Source organism: Mycteria americana, chromosome 21, assembly GCF_035582795.1.
Source record: "Mycteria americana isolate JAX WOST 10 ecotype Jacksonville Zoo and Gardens chromosome 21, USCA_MyAme_1.0, whole genome shotgun sequence".
NCBI lineage: Eukaryota > Metazoa > Chordata > Aves > Ciconiiformes > Ciconiidae > Mycteria > Mycteria americana.
In genome coordinates, this window is record NC_134385.1 from 551,823 (window position 1) to 579,090 (window position 27,268).

Consider the following 27,268-nt stretch of genomic DNA (forward strand, 5'->3'; position numbering starts at 1 on the left):
GAGGCACATGCAGGGACGTAACCAGGAGCTTTACAATAGAAAACCTCTGTCCGTTGAACCCGCTCCGTCGCGAAGCCTCGCCACTGTCGGCAAAACCCCGTTCTCCCTGCGTGAAGCAGCGGTGGCTCCTGTGCCCACCCTCAGGAGCAAACTGCTGCAGCAGCTTTGCCAGGCTGCTCGCGTGTCACGGCAGGCCTGCCTCCTGCCCCAGCTGGCTGCCCTGTAGTGCTTTCCCAGAGGCGCTGCCTGGTTTCCTCGCTCAGTCTGGGCAGCGAGCTGCTCGCAGCCTGAGGGCCGTGGTGCCCAGGCCGGGCAGGTGGGAAATCCAGTGTGAAAGGGATGTGTGTGCCACTGTCCCGGGCTGGGGGGCTGCAGGGAGGGGAGAAGCACACGGAGGTGGACAGGTGGGAAGGATGTGACTGTTTATTGTGAGTTAACCAGAAATATTTGAGCATTGGCAGTGCAACGGCTTTTTATGATCCAAAGCACTTCCACCTCTCGCTAGGGAAAGCTACTTCAGCTGCAAACATTCCTGTTTATGTTCCGCATGAGTTGTGTGCCAGAACTAATAGAGCCGTGTTCTGCTCTTCGCCAGGTCCTGAGGGCCTGTTGCATGGGCTTGTCTGGAAATGGGCATTTTTCACACCAGGCTTTCTTTGTCCATCCACAGCAAGAACTGCTATGGAGTTATGGAGTGTCTCTCTTGCTGCCCTGAGCTCTGAGGGCCGGAGGGCTTGGGTCCTCCTGCGATGGGCGCTGCAGCCGGTGGGTCACAGCTTCCTTTGCAACAGCATCAGCAAACTGCTGCATGGTGCAAAGTGTCGTCCGTAACTACCCTGCCTTTGTGCTCCTGGCAGCTGCCCGCAGCTCCCTGCAGCTCTGCGCGTTGCCTGCAAGCACCGGTGGAGGGTTACCACACCAACGGGAGCACGTGGCTCCCCGGGGGCTCCTGCTCGCCAGCAGCCGTCTGTGCCCATGGGCCCCATCAGCAGCAGGCGGCTGCAGCAGCCTCGGTGGTTTTGGAGACCTCGTCGGGAGGGAGCGACTGCGGACGTCGTGGGGCTGAGCCCACGCGGCCGAGCGCCGCTCCTGCGAGCACGCGGCTGCGCGCAGCACTGTGCTGCGGCCCCGGGGCTCTTACTGGAGGTAGAGTGCAGACCCGTACTGGGGTGTCTGCCCCGCACCTCTGCGGGAGCAGCTCCCTGCACCCTGCAGCAGCCGACCGCGGCGCTCAGCAGCAACGCAGGCAGGAGCCGGGTGAGCCCCCAGCAGCTGCCTTCTCTCCCCAAAGGTGCTTGCAGCCGGTGTCCTAGGGGTGCTCTGGGCCTCCTGTGCAGCCCAGGCACGAACAGCCCCTGGGGAGAGCCCGTGCTCCCGCTCGGCGATGCGGCTGTGCCTTGCGCTGGGTGCACTGCTGCTGGCACAAGAGATAGAGATGGAGATGGAGATCGTGCTGGGCTGAGCCGCAGGGGAGAGGCAACCGCCCCTGGGGAGCGGGCACCCGGCGCTGCTGGGGTGCGTGGCTGCGCTGGCCAGCGCTGCGCTGGTGGCTCAGGGGTTTCAGTCTGGGGTAGGCAGCTCCCAGGCCCCCTCTGCGCTTGTTCAACTGCCTCCTGCTGCAGCTGTGGCTGAAAGGGCCTGACTGTTGCTCCCTGAAGTCCAGGCAAGCACAGTGACAAGGGTGCTGAATTATTTGGTTATTTATATGTTAGATGATTTCTGGGTTGAGAGCCTGTTGACACAACCTGGATGGCAGTTTTCAGAGGTGCTGTTGGTGGGTGTTGTTATTGCCAGGCACTTATTCCTGCCTGAAAAGCATGTCCTGCCACTACAACAGGGACCAAAAATGGAATGCTGAACAACCTGGATTTCTCTGGTGTCCCATGGTGTCCAGAATAAAGGCTGCAGAATGTCCTAGGAGAAAGGTTTCTTCAAAAAAAAACCCTCAACAGCAAAAGTCTCTCATGTAACTTGTCCCGATGTTGTTTCTGCCACCTCATCCCGGGCCGTGTGCCGGGCAGACTTGGAGCACGTGCTGCTGTGACCGTGGCAGCGACCGCTGGACTGTCCCCTCCTGCTGTCCAGCTCTGACTGTGCCTCTTCCTGCCAGGTCCCAGGTGAAGTTGCTGGTGGATGAAGATGGCAGGTCGCCAATGGCTCGTTCCCCCTGTTCAAGGTAACAGGGGCTCTGCTGCAGCATGGAGAGCGGCGTCCCAGCGTGCCCAGGATGTCCGTCCCTGCCCCAGCTGGCGGAGGCTGTGCCAGAGGCTCCCTGGGGCGAGGGGTGGCTGCTGGTTGCTGGTCACCCGGGGCTCTGGGCGGGGGGGGGGGGGGGGGGGGGGGGAGGTGTCTTTCTGCAGCAGGGCTGGTTCCCTGTGGCCAGCACGGGTCCCTGACCTCAGGTGTGTCTGTGGGGCTCCCCATGACCTCCCCGAGGGGAGCTGGCCACCACCCTGCTCCAGGGAGGCTGGTGGGGGCTGGACTTGGTGTTTCGAGGGCGAGCTGCCTGTGCTGCTGGGGAGGCTCTTCAGGCTGTGGGTAAAGTGGGCAGCAGACACGGTGGTGTCGGTCATCCTCCCTCCGTTCCAGGCCTGCTGCTCTGCATCTTGGCTCTGCATCTCTGCGACCAGGACCCTCTTGCCACGGCAGGTGAGCTCTGCACCCCAAGGGAAACCTGGGGCTCCTGTGGGCAGCGGGGCAAAGGCAGTGTGGTGCAATGGGGACTTTGTCCCTGTCCCCTCCAGGCTGTATTCTGTAGGATGGAGCTGCACTGAGGAAACTTTTTTTTCAAGGTTTTGACCCCAGAAAAGCCTGTTCTTCACATGCAGTGTGGCTGGGAGGGGGAGGGAGAAGCTGTTGTAACATCTGTCCGAGGTGCTGCTGTGGTAGTCTGTTGTCTCTGACCTGCTTGTCGGGCTGCCCGGTTGCTGGCTGAAATGGACCTTGTTTGGGACATCTTGTCACTTACTGCCATCCACATCCCAGCCACAGTGTGACTGATGCTTCCCACAGATGCCTTTGGACCGTGCAGAGGCTCAGGAGGGGATGCAGGGCTTGCTGAGTGCAAGGTTGGTGTTTCCTTCACCAAGGGGGAACTTTGTGTCTTCCAGAGCACAACGCAGCCGCCAACGCCTCGGTGGCCGCCAACGCCTCGGTGGCCGCCAACGCCTCGGTGGCCGCCAACGCCTCGGTGGCCGCCAACGCCTCGGTGGCCGCCAACGCCTCGGTGGCCGCCAACGCCTCGGTGGCCGCCAACGCCTCTGTGAATGGTACAGAAGACACACTGGTAAGGAAAGGAAAGGGAAAAGGAAAGGAAAGGAAGCCACTGGCTGGGCTGTTACAGCCCCACGGACAGGGTCTCTAGCCCGACTGGTCTCTCGTGGGAGCCAGGAGTCCCATGACAGCATCTCCTGGGGTGGAAGGGGAGCACCTTGGGCATGGCGGGCGGGTGCACAGAGGCAGCCCCTCCAGACAGCGAGGACGTGGTTGGGGATGTGAGGAGGCTTTGCTGCACGGTGACACCCTGGTGTGTTCTCCCTCCAGCTCACCTGCCAGAGCTTTCGGTGCTCTGGGGAGAGGTGTTACCAGGATGAAGCCCATGCCAATGAAACGGTGACCTGCCATAATGAGACTTACTGCGAGGTACGGAGCTCACTGAGATGGAGGCACAGGGGGGCTGTGATAGGGAAAGTCTGTTTTCCCTTTCTTTATATCGGGAATCCGCAGTACTCTGTTAAGTCTCTGTCAATCTCCTGTTTCCCTTCTCTTTCTCTGTTGCAGTCTTGTCAGTTATTTTTGGTCCTTTGTAATGGCACCTATTCACACTCTTAGCATTTTTTCCTTTGGTTCTGCTATTGCAGCTTTATCGTTTCTCCAGCACGAACTACACAGCCAGGTGCAGCAGCGCATGTGGCACAGAGATGTGCAGGACCAACGGCAGCGCGAGCACGCAGCAGTGCGCCCTGGACTGCTGCGACTCCCCTCTCTGCCTGCAGCTCAATGCCAGCTCCTACGGTAACTGCCCGCAGGGTCCCCTGCAGCGGTCTGAGGGTCTGAGGTTAATCCTGCTGCACAGGAGGGAGACGGGTGGGCAAAACCCTGTTGCAGAGGGCTGGCCGCGGCTGCATCGCCACATTTCCTCTGCCCTGGGGCTTGTTCTCCTTAGAGCTGAGGCGAGGGGAAGGGGTGGCCCAGCAGCTCCGGCCGCAGCGTGAGCCTCGCTGGTGAATCTGCCCCATGTGCGGCTGAGGAGGGCTCTGTGCGGGCTGCGTGCTGAGCACAGCCTCACAGGGCTCCTCGTGTGTCTGCAGGTGACCTGCCACCCACCACTGCGCCGCCTACGACCACCACCACCACCACCCCCCGAGCTCCCCCCCGAAACGTAGGTACTGGCTGGGCAGATGCCGCTGCGGCCGTGGGCTCTCCTGGGGGCTGCGGCCGCTGGGATGGCTGAGCTCCCACCTGGGCGTGGGGAGAGGGAAAAGTCCCTCCTGTGCCTGCTCTACAGGGTCGAAAGCTGCCTCTGGAAGGGGCACAAATCCTTAACGAGCTTTGAAAGGAAAGAATGCATAATAAGCCCTGTCAAACAGGCCTTTTCCCAAGCCCAGCACTTTCATCGGTTCAAGCAGCTTGAACCCACTGTGTGGTGAGCCTTCCTCACAGCCGCAGGGAGGGCATGGGGACCGACAGGGCATTGCAGCCTTTCTTCTGAGCCTACGTGGAGGGGAAGGTGCTTATCTCTGCAGACCCCTGTTAAGAGGAAGGAAAAGGAGACTTGAAACTTGTTTGCTATGCTGGTGTTTCACTAAAGGTTCCTGCAGTTTCAGACGGGGTGCTGTTAGTCTTTTATCTCTCTCTCTATCTAAAACGCCTGAGACAGCAGTGGCCAAATACCAAGAACAGAGGGGGATTTAGAAAGGAGCCCTCAGGACAGAAGGGCTATCTGAAGTTCAGTTCTTGTCCTGGGAGTCCTGCTCTCTGGACTGATGAATATACAGTGTCTCCTCTCGTCCTCTTTTGTAGGGGAAAGTGTGTGCAGCGTTCTCCTGTCACGGGGACGGATGTTTCAAAGGCAAGAAGACTGTTGCTAGATGCATTGTCGGGCATGACTTCTGTGAGGTACGGCCTTAGGGCTAAAAAGCAGGACAGCTCATGAGCTGGGATGTGCCCAGGAGCCTGAGCGAGTCCCTGTAATGTGAATACTAAAGGCTTGGCAGGACCCCCAGGCTAATGTCTCTCTCCTCCTTCCAGATGAAGAAGACAGGCTTGAATTACATGGCAGGATGTAGCAGAGCCTGCAAGGGTGCCAAACCAGTCTGTGCCGGTGGGATGAAGGCTGCCTGTTACCAGGAGTGCTGCCCAGCTACCCTGAAAGCTAGCTGTCTGAAACTGGATGGCAAAGTTCACGTCAATAGTGCTGGGCAGGTGACTCCGGCCCCGCTCTTGAAGCTCATGGCATGTGGGGTGGTCCTGCTCCTGAATTACAGGGTCTCAGCTTCCCTCTGGGGGTAAGCAGCAGTCGGGGTGCTCCGCAGCCTGCCCTCCTGCAGCTGAGCTCCGCAGCGCTCATTAGGGTCCCTGTCTCTCTCTGACTTCAGCCAAGGCCGCTATCCAACGCCCTCTGTTACGTCCCTGTCCCAGGAACAAGGTGGCCCAGTTGCAGGTGGCTGCTTCTCCCCCTGTGCAGGTCTCTCTCACCCACGGGGCGACCCCAGGCCTCTGAGCGAAACACGGTGGCAGTGGCTGCAGGTTGCTGATGGGCTCCGGTCTCTGTTCACGTTGTCCTGCAGCACAACGTTCCTGCACGCTTTGCTTCGAGAAGGGGCTGCGGGCGTCTGCTCGGGTGCTCTGCCCAGGGACGACGACTCCCATTTTTGAGCTGCTCAGTGGATGGCAGGTCCTGACCATGGGTGGATGTGGGGCTCCCTCTCCGCGTGGTGAGCCGGCGTTCTACTTCGTACCTCTGGCCGGTCACAGCAATGGCACTGGTTCCCTGCCCAAGCTCCTGCGGAGCAGGGGGGATCTGAGCAGCTGCCCTGCGGGATGCCCTGCTCTGTGGGATGCTCTCCCCTTTCCACTGTTGCAGCACCCTTTCCACCTGCTTCCTGGTCCCAGCTGAAGCCTCTTCGGGGTTACAACTGGAGAGGATGAATTTCTGGTGCCCCGGTGCCTCGCTCGTGCTTTGTGTGCACCCTTTGTACCTAAGCCAATATCTTGTGCAAGAGGCACTGAAGCATGCGGCAAAAGCCAGGTCTCCTCTTGTGCCCCGTTCCTGGGTGGCTAGTTAGGCAGGAAAGCCCTTTCATTAGCATGCTTAAGCAGCAGTAGTTTTTTCCCCTTGTCTTTCCAACAGCAGCTCGTGCAGCTGCCCTAAGGGCTGGGGCCCTCCCGGCCCAGCTGGCAGGACGAAGGTTCCTGATGGGCTGGCTGAGCTGCTCCAAGCTGTTCCTGAAGCCCACGCAAGGAGAACTTCTGTCACCTGGGGGCTGCTCACGCAGCATGGTAGCACATGACTGCCCCTCCTGCGCAGCTAGCAGAGGGCCACCACCCTGCTCCTCTGGCTGGCCCTTCCCGCCTGCTTGCGGGCAGCTACACTTGCTTGGAGTTCAGTGCGCTTGGCTCGGTACTTGCCCTGCACAGGACCCTGCTGCTGATCCCTAAGCTCCACTCTAAAAGCCTGCACCTTCCCAGGACTGGTGAGTCCTGGCTCCTGCTTGGTGTCTTACATTGCAGTGAATTTTAAATACTTGTAATTGAGACTCCCCCAGTGTATCCAGAGGAAAAGCACTTAATCTATGCACTAAGGAAGCCTCAAAGAGGTATTCTTCCCTGCCCTGCCAAAAACCTGTAGGCCTGTGAGACTTGCAAGCTAATGATGGTTTCTGAGAGCTGCTGCAGTGTGTGCCTCTGCGCTGCTGGGATTGCAGATGCTGGAACGAGTGACCTCAGGAGTAGGAAAAAGAGGGTGTTAAGCCTGCTTAAAAACCAGAAAATTCTGCCTTGACTGAAGGCACAGGGTCTGCTCTAGTTAATAATCTGCTTGCAGCGCAGCCTTTCTGGGCACCCTCTTACATGTTAGTTTAAAACTGCTCTGGTATTGAAATATTCCATCTGGGTAGGTCAAATTAGTAATTCTGTGTTTCATCTCCAATTCTACGGCAGGAAAATGGGCTTAATCTAAAAGTGTCTCATGTTTTAGATGATCCTGTATCACATCTGTGATTCTCTACTGCTGAAGGTAGAGCAGAGACGTGAGCATTAGCCTGTAACGTGAACCCCCCCGGCGCTCCCCCAGCCTGCTATTGCATCACCCGGAGCTGGCATGTAGCTCTCGGGCAGAATTCACTGGTGTCAACGCGCGGCCGAGCGTGCAAACACATACTCTGCTGTCCTCTGTCACTGTTGTCTCTTTAAAGAAAAGATTGCAAAAATATAAAAATCCGCCTGTCAGTCCCCCTGGGCAGGGACGGGGGTGTTTGAGCGTGGCTGAACACGCGCGACTCGTGGGAAGGGGCGGGAGAGCCTGGGTGCGCTGGTTCGAGGCGCAGCGCTGGCTGGCCCTCGGGTGCCCTGCGCTTTCGGCGGCAGAAAGGCTTTGCTCTGCCAGCCCTTATGAGGTGCTGCAGGCTGAGAAGTTCTCGTGCAGCGGATGTGGGACTGGATGAAAAAAGCCTGACTGAAGCGATAGCTGGCCCCTTCCACGTTGCAGGGCAGCCTCAACCAGCCTGCTGTTCTGGCAGATCGAAACCGCAGCACAGGGCCTGGGGCGTGTTTTTAATTTGTTTCAGGCCACAATGTCAGCATATCCATAGCAAGTGAAAACAGGATGAAACCCGGGGTTTTTCTATCTCAAAAACACCATCCAGCACCGCATTTCTTGTAAGAAGAGAGGTTTAGCGTTTACAGCAGATATTTCGACTGTTCTCCTTTCGTTTCCTCTCTGCGGTCCCTCGTCCATTCTGCACGGCTGCTGGAGCGCAGAGAAGGGAGCGGAAAGGCAGACAGCAGCGGTTACTTTAACAGACTGCTTGGCTTTCCCCTCATCTCTAGATCTTGGCTATTGCTCCTGCATTTGTGGAAAGAGCCGACTTAGCCCAAACTCGCCTATCTCTACTGTGCAGAAGACAGCGTCAGGCGACATTTGCTAGCCCCTGCTTCCAGGCTCTGCAGTAATTCATTGGCATGATACACCGGCAGCACCAAAGGTGCCTTACGCCAGCTGGGTCTTCCTGAAATTCAACAAAAAATTAACTCGAGGCGCTACTGAAACGAGAGCATCTCCTGAGTTCAGTAGGAAATGAACCCTTCCGCCTTCCCGCTAACGCCAGAGCCTCCTCCTCTCCCCTTCCCCTCGGGAGAGGGCTGCAGCACGCTCCCGGGCGCCGGTGCCCGCCAGCCCCGCCGGTTCCGCGCCTTCCCAGCCGTTTGCATCCCGCCGTGCGGGTGCGCGGGACCCGGTCGGCTGCGGAGCCGCCCCCGAACCCGCTGCCCGGGGCGGGGAGCGGCGCCGGGCCGGCCCCGCGCCGCGGGGAGCCGCCGTGCGGCTGCGGGGGCCGGGCGCGATCGCTCCCGCACCGCGCGGGGCCGCCGGCGGCTCCTGGCGCGGCGCCGGGATGCGCGGGGGGCCGCGGCGGCTGCGCCCGGCCCCGGCAGCGCCGGCCCCGCCGCGTCATTCCGCGTCCGGCGCCGTCCCGGCGAGCGGCAGCGCGGGCCCCGCCCGGGGCCGGTCCCGGAGCGAGGGGCTAACGGAGCGCCTGGGTGCAGGCCGGGAGCCGCGGGGCCGGGCCAGCAGGGCGGCCAAGGGCGCGGGGCGGCCGGGGCGGGGCGGCCCGGGCCCGCTGCCCGCCCGGGGCGGGGGGGGAGCCGCCGCCGCGGGGGGGGCCCGGCCGAGCGGCAGCGGGGCGGTGCCGGCGGCCGTAGGGCGTCGCCCGGGCAGCGTGGCGGGGGGCGCCGCGGGCCGGGCACGACGCGTCGCGACAGTCGCGCTGAGCGGCCGGGCCGGGGGAGCCGCTGCGTCCCGGTCCCGGTCCCGATCCCGATCCCGGTCCCGGTCCCGGTCCCCGTCCCGGGGAGCGCGGCCCGGCCCGGCCGGCGCCACCCGCTGCGCTGCCGGTGCGGAGGATGGACCAGTCGGTCGCCATCCAGGAGAGCCTGGCGGAGCGGGCGACCTGCCGGATCGTATCCTTTGCCTCGGCCCCGCGTCCCCTCTGCCCCCGCCCGGCCGGCTCCGGCCGCCCGCGGGCTCCCGTCTCTCTCCGCGCTTCCTTGACCCTCGGCCGAAGGCGGTGCAGGGCGTCCTGGCCGCCGGCGAGAGCGTGGAGAGCCGGCTCCTGGGCCTGGTGCAGAGCGGCGGGGAGCACGCGTAGGTGCCGGCGGCCGTATCCGCGGGAGGCGGGCGCGGGACGGGCGGGCAGGGTGGTCCCGGCGGGAGGAAGCTCTGCGGGGAAGCCGAGAGCTCTGCAGGCCTCTGACAGGCCTCGGAAACCGCCCAAAGCTCCATCCTGTCCACCGGGATGGAGTCCGGCAGGGCAGCGATCGGGGCAGTGTGCCTCGGCCTCGCTCCGGCTGCGCCGTGGGGATGGTCAGCGGGAAAAGGCCAGGCCCCAGGGGTGCTGGTCCGCTGTTCTGCCAGTGACACAAATACGTTCTGACGTAAATGGCGGGGCAGGCGGGTGGGTGGGCACGTGGTCGAGGAGTCTGTGGGGTCTGCATGAGGCTGTGCTAGCAGGCACTGCAGGGTGGGACGGGGTCTGTCCGTACCTGCAGAGAGGCCAGAATCGAGGAGGCATTAGCTCCATGTCTGCTCCGTGCTTGCAGGATCTATGTGTACACTCACCGGCGGATGGCCATAACAGCTGAGGATGTCTGGCTGGAGAAAGTTATCCCGATCACAGAAGGGTTTGCGGTGGAAGAAGGTACTGACACACTTTGGTGGCTTAGTGGCCACCTCCAAAGAAGGGGATGAAGGGGTTTGGAGTCCAAATTTTGTTGTTCTACTTGCTGAAATTTGGGATCTCTTCAGCCTTCACATTTTTTCTTCAATTTGTAATCCCTGGTGACACTTGGGCATCGCATGGCATAGCTGGAAGGGCCCTGCTAGGTTAATTGCTCCGCAGTCTGGAGCACCCTGTGTCCTGCCAAGCACCAGCCGTGGCCTCCTGCCCCGGCAGGTTTGTGCTGCCTGTCTCTGTTGTACAAGGAGTATTTGGGTTTGAGGAACCCACCAAGCTCGCTAACCTCAAAGTATCAGCGCGGTCTGCAGACCTGTCACTGAGCTTCGTCACTGAACTTTGTTTTGCTTTTACAGTTGTACTTGACAGTGACCTTCGTGTCATCGGTGAGTTCTGTTGTTGCTTTAACGCCTGTGTTACAGGTGCCCCTGGGCCCTGCACCAGCTGCACGCGGTGAGGCGGGAGCGGGGGCTCTTGTGGTTGGACTGTTGACCGGGGGATCTTGTCTTGCTGCTGCAGGGGAGCTCGGCGTGCTGTTTGCTGTCATTTGGTTCATGCTAACGAGTCTTGTCACCCCAGTTGAACCAGAGGGATGATTTTTCCAAATGCTTTTAAATGGCTACTGGAAGATTAATTATTGTCTCTGAATGAGCAGAATAAAAATTATTATAAACACTGATTTTTACATTTTTAAATGGCATTCTCATGTAGAATATGGAGAAGGACCATGATAGGAAGGCATGGGGAGACTTGTTGCTGAAGTCTGTGTGCATGCACGCACCGGCTGCTGTAGAGTGGAGAAAACGCGCGGGTTCTGAAGGCTTGTCAGCACTACCCACAAGAGCTCTTCTTCTCCCAATGTCTTTAGGCTCCGACGTGACTATCCAGATAAGTTCAGAAGACGATCGACTCACGGTGCGGTTGCCTTTTGGTTCCCACACGCGCACGTTCCTTCAGGAGGTCAGGAGGTGCAGCCCAGGTACGAGCTCTGTCGTGTGCTGGGGGTGCGGGCAGTCTCGGCTGGTGTGTTGCACTTGTGCATTTCTCCTCCGTGTGGAAGAGCAGCGTCAGCCTTTCTGCTGCTGAAACTTGCACAGAACTGTGGTGATTTGCACGGGTGAGGGCTCTCCATCGTCAGACGGCTCAGCAGAGATGATCAGCGTTTTGGCTGAGCAGATGTGAGTACCGTGACAAGCAGCCCGCTGCCTGTGCCGTCCAGAGGCCAAATGGAAATTCGTTGTGAGCCGGTGCTCTGACAGACCAGGCAGAGCTCCCACGGTGGCAGCTCGGTTCGTGTCCGCTCGCCCTGCTCTCCCGTCGTGCTCAACCGCCTCCCCGGCGGGCGCGGGCTGGCACATTTTCAGGGGTGGCGGTGGGGGCCGCCCGCTCGGTGCTGCCCGCGCGGGTTCCGGCTCGCGTCCCTCCCCACGGCCGCGGCCGTCCTGGCCTGGTCCCCGTTTCGGCCGGAGGGGGCTGGCCGCCGTTCCCGCGGGGCGGCCCCACGGAGCTTCGAGCGCCTGGGTCCACCCCCGCGGGAGGCGCGCTCGTAGCTGCCGCCGCCACCGCTGCCTGCGGCCACGCCGGGGGCGCCCGTGCGGCGCTGGGCTGCGGCGCTCCGGCTCCCGGGGGCGGGCCGGGCGCTGGGGCCGGGCCGGGGCGGCCGGCGGCGCCGAGCTGCGGCGATGTCCGCGGGCGGGCGGCCCCGCCGAGGTGAGCGCGGGGGCTCGGCGGCTCCCGCCGCGGGACGGGACGGGACGGGACGGGACGGGACGGGACGGGACGAGACGAGACGAGGAGCGGGCGGGGGCAGCCTGGCGGGGAGCGGGGCGGGCGGAGGAGCCGCCGCGGGCGGGGGAGCCGCGCAGCCCGGCTCGCCGCGGGCCGCAGCCCGGCGTCTGTCCGGGGGCCGCCCGGCGCTGGCCCCGGGCGCTCGGGCAAGGCCCGGCCGCCCTGCAAGGGTGCCCTTTGCGGGCGGGTGGGGCGCGGGGAGCGCGGGAGCGGGGCCGATGGAGCGGGGCCGCCCGCGCCGCCGGGGCTCTGTCGGCGTCGGCCCATCCGGAGCCCGGCAGCCTCCAGGCGCCCCGGGCGCTGCTTGCGAGGATCGCCAGGGTCTCCGCGGCTTTGCGGATCTGGTGCCGCTCCTCTTGCTCCGCTTGCCGGCCCTCGGCTGCTGCTGGGCTCTGCTGGGCGGGGGCAGCCCCTTCCTCTGGCGGGGGGATGCTGGCGGCCCACGCCGCGTCCCCGCGGGTCCCGGTGTCCTTGCAGAGCGCGCGTGTGAGAAGATGCCGAGAGCTGAAGCAATTCCTGGAAGTCAGCGTGGGATTCAAAATCTGAATTACCCCATTTCGAGTTTGCCCACTTTCATTTAGACTGGGCTCCTCTTAATTCATGAAGGCGCAGTTTGGTGTTGCTGGTATTCCTTCTTTTTAGGTCTATGTTTATCAGCAGTGTATTAAAAAAAAAAAAGAGAAGGGATGAACTTTGTAACTCGGGTAACGGCGCAGCATGGGCTGAGCCAAGGTAGGATGTGGGAACGTTCCCTCAGACGTGGTGTTTTAACTGGTAGCTTAGAGCTGACTGGGAGAGGCTTGGGCATATCTGCGTGCTTAGGAGGAAAAACATGCTGAATGAAACGCAGCCCTGGCTCCTTTGTTGGTGTGTTTTGTTGTATCTGGAGCACAGTAACACTCTTTGGATGGTAAGCTCCTTGGGAAGTAGGTCTCCTATCAAATAATGCTTTTCAGCTTTGACAAAGTTGCCTTTTCAAGGCTTTGTTGTGTTTTTCTTGAGTCGGAGGAGTCTAACGTTCGCCCCCCCCTTGTATTAGCAGAAGAAAATGCTCTCTGCCATCACTTGGGGTCTTTTGGAACATAAATTGATATAGAATGAGGTTTTGTCTGCCATTTTCCAGGAATAGCTGTAACTCATTCTGTCCTTAAATGAACACGCCTACTGAGTTAGCAACTGTCATACGCAAATCGAAGCACATTTAACTACTGTGTAAATGCTGCCGTTTGCTAGTAGAGTGATATTAGTTCATTGTATCTTCTGTGAACTAAGGCTGGCTAATGAATGAGAGCATCTATAAAGGGATTTAAATGTGCTTTAAACGTGCTTTACCTTGTATGGTTTATGTTCACAATTTCGGTTAAAACCCCTACCTAAAATCCTATCTATGTGCATGCGTGTGCAGTCCTTGTCACAACTGCAGCGTTGCTTCACTTGGAACAGCGCAAAGAACAAACGTGCTTCCCTGCAGCCCGGAGCGGCGTGGTCCTGCATGGGCTGTGGCTTACACTTTCAGTAAGGAAGGAGCAGACTGGCTAAGACTGATGTAACTAATGGCAAGGCTAATTTAATTCTCCCTTTTGAGCACTAAGCATGGATCCCGCTTAATCCAGAAGATATGATACACTTTCCTGCTGTAGAACAGTACTATACTGTACTGCACATTATTAACAAGAATGTCTTTATTACTGCTTAAACCTCTTTTAACTGCAAATCCTGTCTGATTCAGGCCATGCGCCTTCTGCTGTTCTGTAATCTCTGCACACAGCCCTTTATTTCTGTGCCCTGTTCAGTGCTTGAATGAGGCCGTTACCTTGCTAAAATATTCCACTTCAGATTGCTAACATATAGACCCCTCTGGCTAGAGCCATCTGTGTCTAGATATAAATTTATCTGAAGGAACAACCCTTTTCCAGGACTAATCTCTTTCTTAGGGGGATCCTACCTAAAACTGATTGCTGCTAATGAGGTTAGAATGCAAAAATGTGTGATATGACCGTGATCTTTGGATCGCATAGCAGCCGTGGCAGCAGCACTGAGCAGGCTCGCAAGTCTTGCCATTCTGGCGCTAATGCCTTCTGCGTGCTGGCAAGTGGTGTTGTCCTGTATGGGTAATAAAGCCTGAACTTCTGCTCCCTTCCTGTTACAACAGTAACAGTTGTCCGTTAAAGTGAAAGGTCAAGTTGGTTCTTGTCACTGTCAAGACACATTGCGTGGTCTTTATCGGGAGAGCTTGCAGAGGCTCAGGAGGTTAAGTACTTAATGCCCATGGAGAAAATTTACGGCTCTGTCCCAGCTCACTGAGACCGCGCTCCACAGTGCATCTCTGAATTGCGTATGCTCCTGTTCAGTTCTACGTGACTTTGGCCGTGCGATCTGTAATGAGGTTTGAGTCACGTGCTCTTCTGCAGCCAACCTCCGATAAATCCTCTTTACACAGTCTTTACTCTCAGAGGGCTCTTGGGCAGAAGAGGTTTTCCAAGCTGAGAATATGGCCACTTCTTGTCAGCTTGTTTTATTGTGAGTGCTTAGGTAAAGTACTTCAAGTTCTGTTTCTGGTTTGTGCTCTTGTCCTGGAGAATGTGCTATGACAGCAATAACGTTTTAATTTTTCTGGATTGTGCTCACTGAAGGAGAAGCTCAGCTGAATGACTGGAACCTTATAAACTTAAGAACAATTTCTGTATCATCATTAGATTTGTGTGCTAAGTAGCACAATCTTGAGATTGCTGTTTGTGCATCTCAAACATGGAAACCCCCATGTGGAATCCTCTTTTTTAACTGCTATTTTGCCACTTGTAGGAGCAAATTGTATAACTGAAAGAAAATGCTGAAAGACTGGTCAAACTTTGCTAACGTAGTGTGGTGGTCACACCTGTATTTGGTTACATTTGCATGATAGCCACCCTGTTATTTTTTTAGGAACGTGCAGTTTGCATCAAGGCACTTGTTTCTGCTAAGGCACCATGGTTTCATGTGGTGACTCTGTACTGCACTGCCTCGAGGGGGGAGACGCTTGCACTTTACTATGTATTTGCAGATAGGTAGAAACCCTTTAAATGGTAATGTGGGTTTTTTTCATTTTTCCCCCCCCTTTTTCTTCCTTTCTTTGTACTTCCTGTTTTGCTTCAGAAAGAAAAAAACTGTTATTAACATACATTTTTTTGTATTCCCCGGATAAAGCCCTGGATTTTGTGCTGCTAAGTCCTGGTTTGGCTTGGCTGTAAGGAGAGCCAACAGGAACCTGCTCCCACAATGGGCAGGCAGCATGCAGCAGTTCTGCTGCTCTCCGTGGCCACACGGCATGCTAGTGTCAATTCTTCCTCTGGAGGGGAAGCTGCATCGTCACAGAACAGTTCTGTCAAAATAAGCTAAATCTATCAGATAATTGAAAGAGAGACTGCGGGGCACTTTGTTTCTCTACACAAATCTAAATGATATTCTGCTCACAGATTTTTGCCAGTGTTTGCATAAGTGTGTTGATAAATTAAAGAACACTTTGTGTTTAATGTGAAACTTTTTGGTTTTTTCCAGAAGTGGCTGGCTCTGAAGGTGTCAAACAGAATGGAAAAAAGGTAGCAGTTAGTCAGAACCGGAGCCACGACAGCACCGATAAAAGCACTCCCAGGTACGGTATCTCTCTTGCTTCTTGTGTAGGTTTGGTGAAGCAGTTGAAGGGAGAGTTGTGCACGTCAGCTCTTTGTGGAAGGACTAGTGAGGAGTAAAAGTGGTGGCAGTGTTCATTTGCCGGTTTAGCTATGCCTCCCCGACACAGAGGATACACACTCTGTATAGTGACAGTAAATATATATAGCACCAAAGTTCTGGGTACTTCTGGGTGATTGTGTATGGATGGAATGAACTGCGGTGGGCAAATTGTTGATGCTTTGATGTCTAGAGGAAGAAGAAAGCGCAGAGAGCTTTCTGTCTGGGCTTCCTGGTTTTCAGCTGGAAACCAAGTGGGGAAGTTGGTCTCTCTGGTGCCTGGGTGTGAGGTCTGTGCACACACCAGTGCTCGAGCAATCTTGTGGCTGCGTTATCTAGTTCCATCTGCGGCAACCGTGTCGGTTGCTGTCTTCAGAGGTGGTGGGATCTAGAGCAGAAGTTGGCAACTTTTTGTGAAGAGAGTCTGCAGATTCTAGTTAGGAGAGAAAAAAGTTCAGCATAAGCATGCTGTCAAAACTTCAGTGGGAATTTCAGCACAGTCTCTCAGGACAGCCCTGCTAGTCCCCTGGTTGGGCATGTTTTTGCTGTTTAGTGGGACAGGACCTGCTAGCGTTGTTTATTTTGAATTCAGAGAGCTTTGGCTCAGGGCCACCATGTCTCACAGATACACTCTTAAAATGTTACTGTTTCATTTTCCAGTTCCCAGGACTTTGTGGACCTGGCTGCACGTCCTTCAAAGTCTGTCTGCGTGCTGTCCTTGGCACTGGTGTGCAGGCTGTTGACCTTAAAATTTATACCATCCACTTGCTTGTGGGAACTCCCAAGCTGTGGCATTATTATTGTTGCAAAAGGAGTTTGCAGAGCCATGGGATACTAAATAAAACCACCTCTACTTCCACCCACTCTGTGCTGCCTCCTTTCTAGGCAGAGCTGGGAGTTTTCCACCAGAAGGCTTTTTAAACAAACACAGTTCTTCATTCTTCTGCTGCGGTCAGAAGGGCTGAGCAGAGGCAGCGGGAGATGAGGTGTGCATCTCCTTGCTCCAGTAAGCAGGAAAGGTGTACAGGTTTTGTATCGACATCCAGGTGCGAGCAAGGCCTGCTCTGAATCAACAGGCTGCAGCAGGGTAGTGAAAACCATTTGTTACTTCAGTTAAACTGGTTTTATCTAGAGATCTGAACTGTTCCGAGAAATGCTCAATTGCAGTCTTGTTTGCTTATCCCAGACGTCGATTATCTGTCTTTAGTGAAACAGACAGATAAATGCGAACCAAGTCCTGGGTAGCAGAAATAAGCTGTTTAGGGTGTGTGTATATCCTGGGTTTCATCATGCAGTTTTGCTTTCGTTTGCAGGCAAAACAAACTCAAACCTGAAGTGACAACTGAAATGGTGCGGTCCTCCAGCGTAATGGTTTCAAACAAGGCTTCAATCTTATCAGAACCAAAGTTTGGACTAAGAGATACTATTGTTAAATCTCAGCTTGTACAAATGGAGGATTCCTACACACACATCCAGAGCTTCAGGTAACGATCATTCCTGAGAAGAACTTGTTTTTGCAGGAGTAGGTTAGTTAGCGTAAGCTGTCAAAATAACTCATGTTCGCTATTTCATCTAGTATCCCTGCAAATAGGAAATTTCGTAGAAAAGCATGATTCATACTTTCCAGAACAGCTTTCTTTCCTCGTCTAGGCATTAACAGAGAAGAATTTTGTGCATGTCTCTGTCAAGGCTTGCCTCGTGGTTCTTGTTGAGAAAACGGCCTTTTTGAAATGACTTTTCCCTGTGCTTATTTCAGACTGGGTCTGGAAATGCTTCAATTCTGTGCACCTCTGGCCTTCTTTCTCACTGCTTCTGTTCACTATTTATCCATGTAGTTGTTCCAATAAGCTCATGAGAGCTTGGGTGAAATATGTAATTAGGACCAAAACTTTACTGTGGCTGAAATCCTTTTATGCATGTCATTCTATGAATTTATCATTTCAAACTGCTACTGCACAACTCTAGGTTTTTTTTTTTAAATATACTATATGTAAAAATGTGTATCCTTCTGTAAAACATGTCTGTAAAGATGCTACTGTAATTAAATCATTTTAGGGATTTAAACTTTGTCACATTTTCCTAATTGCCCCCTCGAAACGTGTTACTCCTAAATAGTTATATGTAGTATTAAGTACACGGGTTAATAATGGTGGTATTTCCATCAGCTCTACAATTTGCATCTCTGGGATTTAGTTAATTTCTTTGCAGATTTTTTGTTGGGACTTATAATGTGAACGGTCAGTCACCCAGGGAAAGCCTCCAGCCTTGGCTGAGATGTGATGCTGAGCCTCCAGACATTTACTGCGTGGGGTGAGTGTCTCTTTCTGGCTCATCCTTCCAAACCTGGGCTGTGGGTTGCCTGCTTGTGAATCTGTAGCATGGAGGTTTTCAGCCGAGATGCCACAGCTGAGGAATGTTTGCATCGCCTTACTCCATTGCGCAGCTTTAGAGTGTGTGTTTGCATAGCCTGAAAGGGCTGTTATTCTGGTGGTGTTTGGACTCTCTGGCACTGCAGCGTTACAAAATCTTTAACGCCATTCAATTTAATACTAATAGTAATTTAGCTTTACATTTAACATACCTCTAAAATCAGCATAACTGAATTTGAGGTTATAAATTTAGTGAGTATAAATTGATTTAGTTCTTTCCCAGAGGAAAGGGCTGGAGAGTTATAAACAAGTGCATGCATCCACGGGTTCCTTCCTCTAACACAGTTTCCAGGAGCTCGATCTGAGTAAAGAAGCCTTCTTTTTCAATGACACACCGAAGGAAGAAGAATGGTTTAAAGCTGTAACTGATAGTCTTCACCCAGATGCCAAATATGCAAAGGTAAATGTGGCTTTTGGGGAGGTTTGAGCGTGGAATCATTTTCCACTTGGGCCTCTTTTCCCTTTGCTTTTTCTTGTTCTCAAGTGCTCTGTCTTCCAGAGGCTCATTGTCTGCAGGCTTTTGCTCAGTCAGAAACGTTCTGAAGGTGAAATAGGTAGTGCTGCTGTGCGGGTGCCGAGGCAGGGGGCAGGACAGGAGACCAGAGGTAGGCATCCACGCATAAGGGAAGCTCCTGCTGTCTTGGGGGAAGAGAATAGGAAGTATTTTAGTTTCTTCTGTGTCTGTCTCCACAATGCATGGTGGAATGAGTTGTGAAGGTGTCTTGGTAGGAATACTGCTTATGGTTTGGCTCCTGCTCCTTACGTCTGCTTTGTCTCTTGTCACTGTTGTTGAAGGGAAGCTCTTTCCATGGGCTGTGCCTGTGCTTTAGGTTTTGCTTTGGGCTTCAACTTTTGTTTACTGGGGTACTGGTCCCTGGCTCCTTCCTGTGCTGTGCTGCTGGAGTGCCTGTGTACTGTGAGCCCAGCTGGTCTATCGGATGAGCCTGGAAGTCTCTTTTTCTTCATCTGTATTTTGGTGACCCATGTCCTGGACAGGGGGGCGATGTGCCTTCTCTCATCAAACCTCTCCCATTCTAGTACTTAATGGAATAGGATCTGTTTTTCAGGTGAAACTTGTGCGGCTCGTGGGAATCATGCTTCTGTTGTATGTGAAAGCAGACCTTGCTTTGAACATCTCCGAGGTGGAAATTGAGACTGTGGGAACTGGAATCATGGGGAGGATGGTAAGAATGGCAACTGTGCATGAGAAGGGGTGAGGTTTAAAAGAGCCCTGGAGAGACCCTCTCCTTAGATGTAGTGGTTATTCCTCCAGCTAAGGGATCAGCTGCCTTTAGAGGCACATAGTCCTGTCCCCGTGCCAGCTCAGAGCGTTGCTAAGGGAATTGCCATGTGCTCGCAAAGGCTCAAAGACCTTGAGGGAGAATCTTCTCTGAAGGCTTTTTTTTCTGATAGCATGTGCTGGGCTGTGTGGGGCCTTGCTCTCATGAGATTTGGATGCTGGCTGTGATTTTGCCCAAAGCAAATAACACAAGGAAACATGAGTAGAAGAAACATGTCTATGCAGATTAGTTTTCCTGAGGAAGACTTCCTGGTCTCTTGCCATTCCACACCATTGGAATGAAGTCTGTGCCCTTTGAACATAGTTTCTGTGAACATTGCAGCTGTAATTTGTCAAAGGTGTTTTTGACCAGCTAAGCCATGTGCTTCCTCCTCCATTTAATTTTTTTTATGGTTTGTGTTGAAAGATCCCATGTGTTGCTAAATAGGTTTTGGGACTTGCTGAAGTAACTGATGAGCTCTCTTACTGATTTTAATTTCCTTTCGTATTAGCTAATTCCTGAATTACAAACTGAGTTCCATGTGCTTGCTTGCTGTGTTCTGTTGTAACTAACTCACATGAGTTACTGACTTGAATTCATGAAGTAGTTATCACTAATTGGCATTTTCACCCTTTTCCTTCCTCTGGAATTAAATGGTCTGCCTCAATGTCTTCTGGCTTGTCCACTGCTAGTAACTCATTTGCAGATTCATCTGTTTTGTGGAAGCTTCTGACCAACGTCTTTGTCTTTATCTTTCAGGGTAACAAAGGTGGTGTTGCCATAAGGTTTAAATTCCATAACACTAGTGTGTGCGTTGTGAATTCTCACCTTGCAGCTCACACGGAGGAATATGAGCGGAGGAATCAGGACTTCAAAGACATCTGCTCTCGGATGCAATTCTGCCAATCGGATCCAAATTTGCCCCCTCTCACTATTGGCAAACACGAGTATGCTTCCCATCTGACTGTGTGAATCACTGCATGTGGCAAGCAGGAACCTTGTGAACGTACTGGGGTGTGAGGTTCTCTCAGCAGGGATGTGAGAAGGGCTGCCCAGTGATCTCATCATCAGCCCAGAAGGGCCAGAAATGCTTTACCGTAACCCTGGTTTTGAGAGTGGTCACCTATACAGTTCTGACAAGTCACTTGCCTTCTTATGCTCTTCCAGGCCTTGTTTTATTTGCGAGCATGAAGTGCGAATGGGGCAATAATATGCATTGATTTCCCCAGTGGGTTGTGGGATTTAGGCGGTTTGGAATATTAAAAGCACCAGTTATTAAGAGGTAGTGACAAACATGCAGAACAGGAATTAAAACCAGCAAAGGTAGAAGATGTAGCTTCTCTTTGAAGTTTTCTCTCTTACTTGTTCTCTCTGATGGAGAAGCAGACACAGCATCCACCTCATCACGTTGCGATTAGAAGAGCTTTAGATGGTTTAAGGCACTGCTGCAGGGCTGTGCTTCCAACTCACAGCCAGCTTGCGTTTTGGACATCTTTAGGCCTCTGTGCAGACTTCTGGTGTACATTCTTTTTCAGTGTGATCTTATGGTTGGGTGACCTCAACTATCGGCTGGAGGAACTGGATGTGGCAAAAGTGAAGCAGCTTGTAGATGAGAAAGCATTTCTAGAGCTTTGCCAATATGACCAGGTACTGATGTCTCACCTACCTGCAGGTGGTGCTGAGGGTGCTAGTTAGAAACTGCACGCATACTCCTTAGCCTTCTCAGTGCTGAACATCTCCCTTTTAGTTCATACGGGAATTATGCTTCAGCTTATTTAAAATTAAATTTCTTGGTTTTTTTTTTCTTTTGTAGCTAAAGAGGCAAATGAATGCAAATGCAGTCTTTGAAGGCTTTACAGAAGGAGAGATTTCTTTCCAGCCAACATACAAGTATGATGCTGGCTGTGATGACTGGGACACAAGGTACAGTGATTGCCTCATATGTGATGCTACCAATGGCTAATGTTATCACTGAAGGAAGTAAAAACAAAGCTAAAAAGAATTGCAGGTCTAATGGCTATAAATAGGAACAGTTCTGAGATTATTGCTGCTCCTCTCCCTTGGCTCCAAAATCCATCTCCAGTTTACATCTATTTGTGTTGCTTTTCTTCCATTGCTATTTGTCAGATATTCCTAATCTTTTTCCCAGGAATAATCCATTGGGTTTCATCTTAGTTAGAGGTGTACAAAATTAAGGAATAATTTTAAATTATTTTTGTTTGATTTGGTTTGGGTTTTTTTTCCCAAGCCAAATTTTTAGGATCTTTTATTTGCTGATACCTGCTATGCCTATTCAGGTCAGACCAGCTAGGGTTCGAAATGGTGCATTTCTGCTGTCTGTAGCTGAGTGCATTCTCCAAAAGACTGTGAGAACCATCATTCCTGTAACACGCTACACAGAGTGGCTGACCTGTTCTTAGTAAACTGGGAACATTGGCTTCAAGTGCGGGAATGAAATCTGTGCGGGAATGAAATCTGTGCAGCAGTCAGTGAAAAAAAAAATTCCAATGTGAACTTTAAATGTAGAGCCCGAGTTCTTATTTTTCATGGTTCTTATGGTCAAAAGTATCTCCGAGTATTGCTTTGTATGTTAATTGTATCAAAAGAACAAAACAAATAATTGCATCTTTGAAGAAGCAGAAAGTGAAGTATGATATAGAGATACCTAACAGTAGACAGTAAAACTTTTTATAACTACTCAGAGAAACTGTGGAAAATACAACTTTGATAGAGAACTAGCTCCAGGCCATGTCAGGAAAACAGAGTCTCTGGGAGAGCACTATTCTGCCTTGCATTGTTACTCCACCTGAACTGTGCCTGGAAACTGTAATTTTTACCTCTGTTTTAGTGAGAAGTGTCGTGTTCCAGCATGGTGCGATCGGATACTCTGGAAAGGGCACAACATTGCTCAGCTGAGCTATCGAAGCCATATGGCTTTGAAGATCAGTGATCATAAGCCAGTTAGCTCTGTGTTTGATGTTGGGGTAAGTACATCAGTGCTGAAGGAAATAACTCTGCTGACCTTGTCCTCTGTGTGGGGAGAGGGTGAAGGAGGAGGGGGGGTTCTCCTGCTGATTTCCCTCTCCTCCTGCTTTTATGGCATCCACAGAGAACAATGGCTTAAAAGGTGGGCTAGATAAGATCCTGTGATAGGATTGTTGTTCATAGTAAGCTAGGGTTGTGTTAAGTGATACTTCAGTTAAGCAGAATAATGCAAGGATATCTGTAGGTGTTTTTTCAGAAGTGTTCTTTTGCCTTTTTTCTTATTTTCCTAATAATTTTCACAGAAACTTGTAGTGCAGGAATGCTACATCATTGACAACACAGCAGTGTGTTGTCGAACTTTTTTTTTTTTTAAAAAGTTGATCTAGTACTGACGGGGTGACTCTCTTGATAGTTATGGCAAGGTCCTTTACTGTTGGATCCTCAGGAGAACTTGGAACATTAGTGCTGCAGGTGGCTCTGTTCATTACATGTGTTGTATGTGCTAGTGTGCTGCTAAAATCAAATCACTTCATAGGTTTCCAGCTGTGTTACAGCTCTCCTGCAGAGGCACAGTAAATGCCAGCTGGTGCAGCGTGTGTCCTTTTCAGGTGAAGGTTGTGAATGAGGAGCTCTATCGAAAAGCCTTTGAGGAAATCGTGCGCTCCCTGGATAAGCTGGAGAATGCCAACATTCCCTCGGTGACCCTCTCCCAGAGAGAGGTAGAGTATGTTCATGTGCTGTGACTCAATGGAGGAACTGAGCAACCCTGCGCCCCTGGAGTGTATTCCAGCAGTAGAAGATGGATTCTAGACACCAGGGTCTGGTTCCTAAGAAGTAGAATATTTTGACTCCCAACTGTTCTCTGTTTACAAGCCCTAGAAATATTTGTTTCTGTTTAGATTCAGGTAAATTCCATTCACAATACCAGGCTGAAATGTAGGGTGTGTTACTGCCTGAGGTGGGGAGAGAGAGAGTAAAAGGGTAGTTTGTGGCCCTTGCTCTGACTTGTTCTTTGAAACATAAAATGTAAATTCTGAAGGATTTGGAGAAGGTCACAAAACTGGCATTTGCTTTGTGTGTTGGGGACTAAAAAAGATAAGCAAATGAGACATTTGAGGCTACAGCTATCTTGTTCTCAAGTTTAATCAAGGTTATTTGAGGGGAGCATTTGTTTTAAAGGGCCCACTGATGCAAATGACTTTAGCCTACAGAGTAAGCAAATGTAATCCTTTGTAATCCTGGAAGAGATGGGATGTGGGAGCAAGAGGGTTAATCTGGGTGTCTTGCTGCTTAATGATTAAACTACAGGACAGGGATTGCTGCTTGGCAAGGTGGAATCGGCTGATGATGTTGACTGACATTTGTTTCTAGTTCCATTTTGAGGATGTTAAATACATGCAGCTGCAGGTAGAGAAGTTTACAATCCGCAATGGACAAGTGCCCTGCCAGTTCGAATTTATCAGCAAACCAGATGAGGAAACCTACTGCAAGGAGTGGCTGATCGCTAATCCCAGTAAGGGCTTTCTGCTATCAGGTGAGCTCTTCGTTTTCATCTCATGTTAATGAGCTAATATGCCACCTTCTGGCTTAGTTCTCTCTGCTATTTTGAGAATGCTGTGCCTATTTGCAGGCTTATTGGTTTAATACCTTTTTTAATTGAGTATGGGTTTTTTATCCTCTTCCGGCAGATGCTGAGATCACAATTGAGTTGGAGGTGTTTGTTAATAAATCAACAGCTACACACTTAAACTCTGGAGAGGAAAAACTTGAAGATATCTTGGTCTTGCATCTTAACAGGGGGAAGGATTATTTTCTATCTGTAACAGGAAACTACTTGCCAAGTTGCTTTGGGTCTCCCATTCATACGCTGTGTTACATGAGGGAACCGATCCAGGACATGTCAGCAGAATCCATTCGGCAACTTGTGAGTTAAAGACAAGATTCCCTTCTGAACCCACGAGAACCATTAAAACTAGATGTTAAGTCCTGTTTATAGCTAAAGAGCCTTCTTCCTGGTCCGTAGTCTGAGAATGCTGATAGAGCTTGTGCTCTCCAGTGCACCATCTCCACACCTTGCATTAGTTCTTCACATGGATGAACCAACCCATTTCATATAGAGAGCACTGAAAGTAAGATCCCATTTGCTCTGCCTGCACATTTAAAAAAGGTGTGCAACTTCTAAACATAGACCTTTTCCCTGGAGCCTTTGGCTTTCTCCGCATTGAACGGAGATGTGTGTGTATATGTGAGGCATGATGTAACGTTTCGATAGAGCTGTGTACGTGAAGCGTGTTTATGAGAGCAGTTTGTTTCTTCTGTCTGGACTTTTGATATAAATGTGCCTGTTGTACTAGTCCTATATGAATACTGGTGAGTGAAGCTGCACAGTTTCTTAACAAGTCTTAATTCTCAGGTATAAGCTCTGTAAAGCATTTTTGCAGAGTTGAATAAGAACTTGGCTACCTACCTTTTTTGTTTTTTCCCCTCACACCTCTCTCTCTCAGACCCTGATGCCACTAGAAGTGAGTGATGATGCTGTTCAAGCTGAAAAGCCTATGGACATTCCAAAAGAGCTGTGGATGATGGTGGATCACCTGTACCGCAATGCTTCCCAGCAGGTTGGCAGTGTTTGTACTGGAAACACAAAATAATTTGTTTGCATTAAGTTTAGTTTTGAAGAAGATACTGGTAATAGCAATCACTGCTAAGTGTGGATGTTTGGCCAATGGTAGAGAGAGAGAAAGGATGTCTGTGATAAGTGATCCTGGTACCCCGGGTTGCACCGTTTCGTGATGGTGACCCTGTCTGTGTGTGGCATGCATCAGCCACTCTACTGCAGTGTCACAGCCTTACTAGAACTGCTTGTGGTGGGATTTGTGCTGATAACCACCAATCTGGAGAGATTTTTCCAGCCAGATTATGATGACATTGCTCTATTTACCCAAATAACTTTTATTTTCCTTGAGACTGACTAATCGTCTTCTTTGCAGGAGGACCTGTTTCAGCAGCCAGGCCTCAGATCAGAATTTGAGCAAATCCGAGATTGTTTGGACAAAGGAATGCATGATACCCTCCGTATCCTTTTAGCCTGCTGTCCGGTAAGGCTCACCTTAGTGATCAAAGCTGAAAAAGATTTTATCAGTCTTCTGTGTTCCACCATGTTTTTTAAATTACCGTCTCGCGCATCTCGGGGTTACCGAGATCTGCAGTTCCTCGCTACTCCTTGTAATGAGTACGAACGCCTCTGCTAAGTCTTTGCGATGTTGATGAATGATTGTTGATGAATCACGTAAGTGTCCGACTGCCAACGGAAGCAGCTTGCTACGTGGAGTCAAGTGATTTAACTCAAAGCTGTGAACAGTAGGAGGAGTTCCTGGAGACCAAAGCAAAGATTAATGTTTCAGCAGAAATACGACCAAAATAGATCACGCTGTGCTTGCCTCTTCCTTAACTGTCTTTGGATCAGTTGGCAGCAACCACTCGGTAGCAGAAGCCCTGCTGCTCTTCCTGGAAAGCCTGCCGGAGCCTGTCATCTGCTACAGGTTGTACAGCAGCTGTTTGGAGTGTGCCGGCAACTACCTGCTAAGCAGCCAGGTATTGCCAGCTTCGCTGTGAGACTGTTTCTGTGATTCCAGAGGGAGGGAAGGCAAACTGTTTTATGCCAGACTAGTGACAGGTTTTTGCTCTCAGAAATGTAATCATCTGATAATAGAAAGGATCTAGAACTGGTGCTTTTTGGTTATTAAGAGCTGTTAGTATTTGCAGACAGGGTGATGTTGGTAGTAGATAAAGCTGCTAAGCCATTGCCATATCTTCAATATAAATGTTGGGTTTTTTTCCCCCCCCTCAGATCATCTCTAACCTGCCAGGGTGCCATAAAAATGTATTTGAATACCTAATGGCATTTCTACGAGAACTACTGAAAAATTCAGGGAAAAACCATTTGGATGTGAATATTCTTGGTAAGGCAAGCAAAATAACCATTCTGTTCAGAGGGGCTTTGCAGTTTGTATAACAAAACATATTTCTCCAAAGTGAGTGCAGTCATGGCCTCGACTGTTTTGAAGCATTTATGAGCAAACAGTCCAGAGAAAAACAGTCACTGCAGGAGCCTGAAAACAGTTGTCAAGTGACTCAGAGATGCACGGGTCATCAGGTTTATCTTACCCCATTCTGAAGCCAGGCACTCTCTCACTTTGACTGATTGGGGTTGGTGGAATTACCCTTGATATCCTGCTGCTGCCAGGCTCTTATTGTATGTTTGTGTGGCTTTTTTTTTTTTTTTTTTTAAATACAGCTAGTATATTTGGTGGCTTGTTACTTCGACCTCCTCCTGGACGTCCTACACCTGATATAACTGAAAAGAAGAAAGCTCAGCAATTTATCCATCAGTTCCTCTTGAGAGAAGACAATTTACCATGAATTTCAGATGCAGCTAATCTGATTTTTAGATATCAAATTACTGTAAAAATTTTGGGGTTTGTACAGTATACTGGCTTTTTTTTTAATATCACGGTATTTTATACAATCTGTTGCTTTTGAAGGTGCAGATCAGGCAGTTTGAATCAGGTGTCACTTTAAGCTGTAAAGTATATCAAAGTTCTAAATAAGCTGTATGTAGACAAGCAAAAATATAAAAGCTGATATTTACACTGTATTTTATTTAACTTGTATTAAAACTCAGAATTTGTAAGTCCTTGTTATTTAAACAAAAAGATCTTGGTGCATTTTTCCAGCCTATCTGCCCCTTTTCACTGTTGGCTGGTTTAGGCTCTTGGTTTGACAGTGATTTGAGTCACGTTGCGGAAGGCCGGGAGCAGCCCCCTGCCATGGTTTATCAGTACCGTGTCTTGGGTAGCAATATGGATGCTTTACCTGAATCCGTGGGGTCTTCCACTCCCCACTCATGCAGCTCTGTGAGACCACCTAGCAAGGTGGGCCTGTGATCCAGTGGCGGTGAGGGACTGGTCTGCAAGAAAATGGGTTTATTTTAAAAACACGCACCAGCTGGTGCGTAGGGTGCTGCGCCTGGTGCTGCAGATGGGGGGAGGGTGTGGGGAAGTCGCGGGTGCTGCTGTGAGGCACGGAGCCCCAGCTCCCTCACCCAGCTGCTTGTCTGGACTGTTTTGTG

The 27,268-nt window shown here is 51.8% G+C and overlaps 2 protein-coding genes across 3 annotated transcripts; both read left to right on the forward strand.

Annotated features, from left to right (window-relative positions):
* The first annotated feature begins 2,198 nt into the window (after nt 1–2,198).
* Nucleotides 2,199–5,887, forward strand: LOC142419535 (uncharacterized). The gene is made up of 8 exons (XM_075522633.1): nt 2,199–2,277; nt 2,590–2,649; nt 3,090–3,286; nt 3,544–3,642; nt 3,861–4,014; nt 4,311–4,381; nt 5,023–5,118; nt 5,251–5,887. Exons 1-8 carry the CDS (start codon nt 2,199–2,201, stop codon nt 5,509–5,511), a joined length of 1,017 nt encoding a protein of 338 aa, XP_075378748.1. The 3' UTR covers nt 5,512–5,887.
* Nucleotides 5,888–8,919: 3,032 nt separating this feature from the next.
* INPP5B (inositol polyphosphate-5-phosphatase B) lies at nt 8,920–26,836 on the forward strand. 2 transcript variants are annotated; one of them, XM_075522363.1, is made up of 22 exons: nt 8,920–9,177; nt 9,282–9,361; nt 9,817–9,914; nt 10,307–10,336; nt 10,819–10,929; nt 15,273–15,366; nt 16,757–16,927; nt 17,652–17,753; nt 18,158–18,272; nt 18,940–19,056; nt 19,912–20,099; nt 20,688–20,799; nt 20,966–21,075; nt 22,001–22,136; nt 22,746–22,856; nt 23,509–23,671; nt 23,826–24,061; nt 24,642–24,755; nt 25,128–25,212; nt 25,604–25,731; nt 25,988–26,099; nt 26,435–26,836. In XM_075522363.1, exons 1-22 carry the CDS (start codon nt 9,121–9,123, stop codon nt 26,557–26,559), a joined length of 2,595 nt encoding a protein of 864 aa, XP_075378478.1. In that variant the 5' UTR covers nt 8,920–9,120; the 3' UTR covers nt 26,560–26,836. The 2 variants fall into 2 exon arrangements, with proteins under 2 accessions (XP_075378478.1, XP_075378479.1); XM_075522364.1 differs by lacking the exons at nt 8,920–9,177; nt 9,282–9,361; nt 9,817–9,914; nt 10,307–10,336; nt 10,819–10,929 and adding an exon at nt 11,582–11,660 and having other exon boundaries at nt 26,435–26,835.
* The last annotated feature ends 432 nt before the right edge of the window (nt 26,837–27,268 follow it).

Coding starts and splice junctions, on each gene's coding strand:
- LOC142419535 (XM_075522633.1), top strand. CDS start 2,199: ATGGAGAGCGGCGTCCCAGCGTGCCCAGGATGTCCGTCCCTGCCCCAG. Junction 2,278..2,589: donor TGTGCCAGAGGCTCCCTGGG/GCGAGGGGTGGC, acceptor CCTCCGTTCCAG/GCCTGCTGCTCTGCATCTTG. Junction 3,643..3,860: donor ATAATGAGACTTACTGCGAG/GTACGGAGCTCA, acceptor CTGCTATTGCAG/CTTTATCGTTTCTCCAGCAC.
- INPP5B (XM_075522363.1), top strand. CDS start 9,121: ATGGACCAGTCGGTCGCCATCCAGGAGAGCCTGGCGGAGCGGGCGACC. Junction 10,930..15,272: donor GGTCAGGAGGTGCAGCCCAG/GTACGAGCTCTG, acceptor GGTTTTTTCCAG/AAGTGGCTGGCTCTGAAGGT. Junction 16,928..17,651: donor ACACACATCCAGAGCTTCAG/GTAACGATCATT, acceptor ATTTCTTTGCAG/ATTTTTTGTTGGGACTTATA.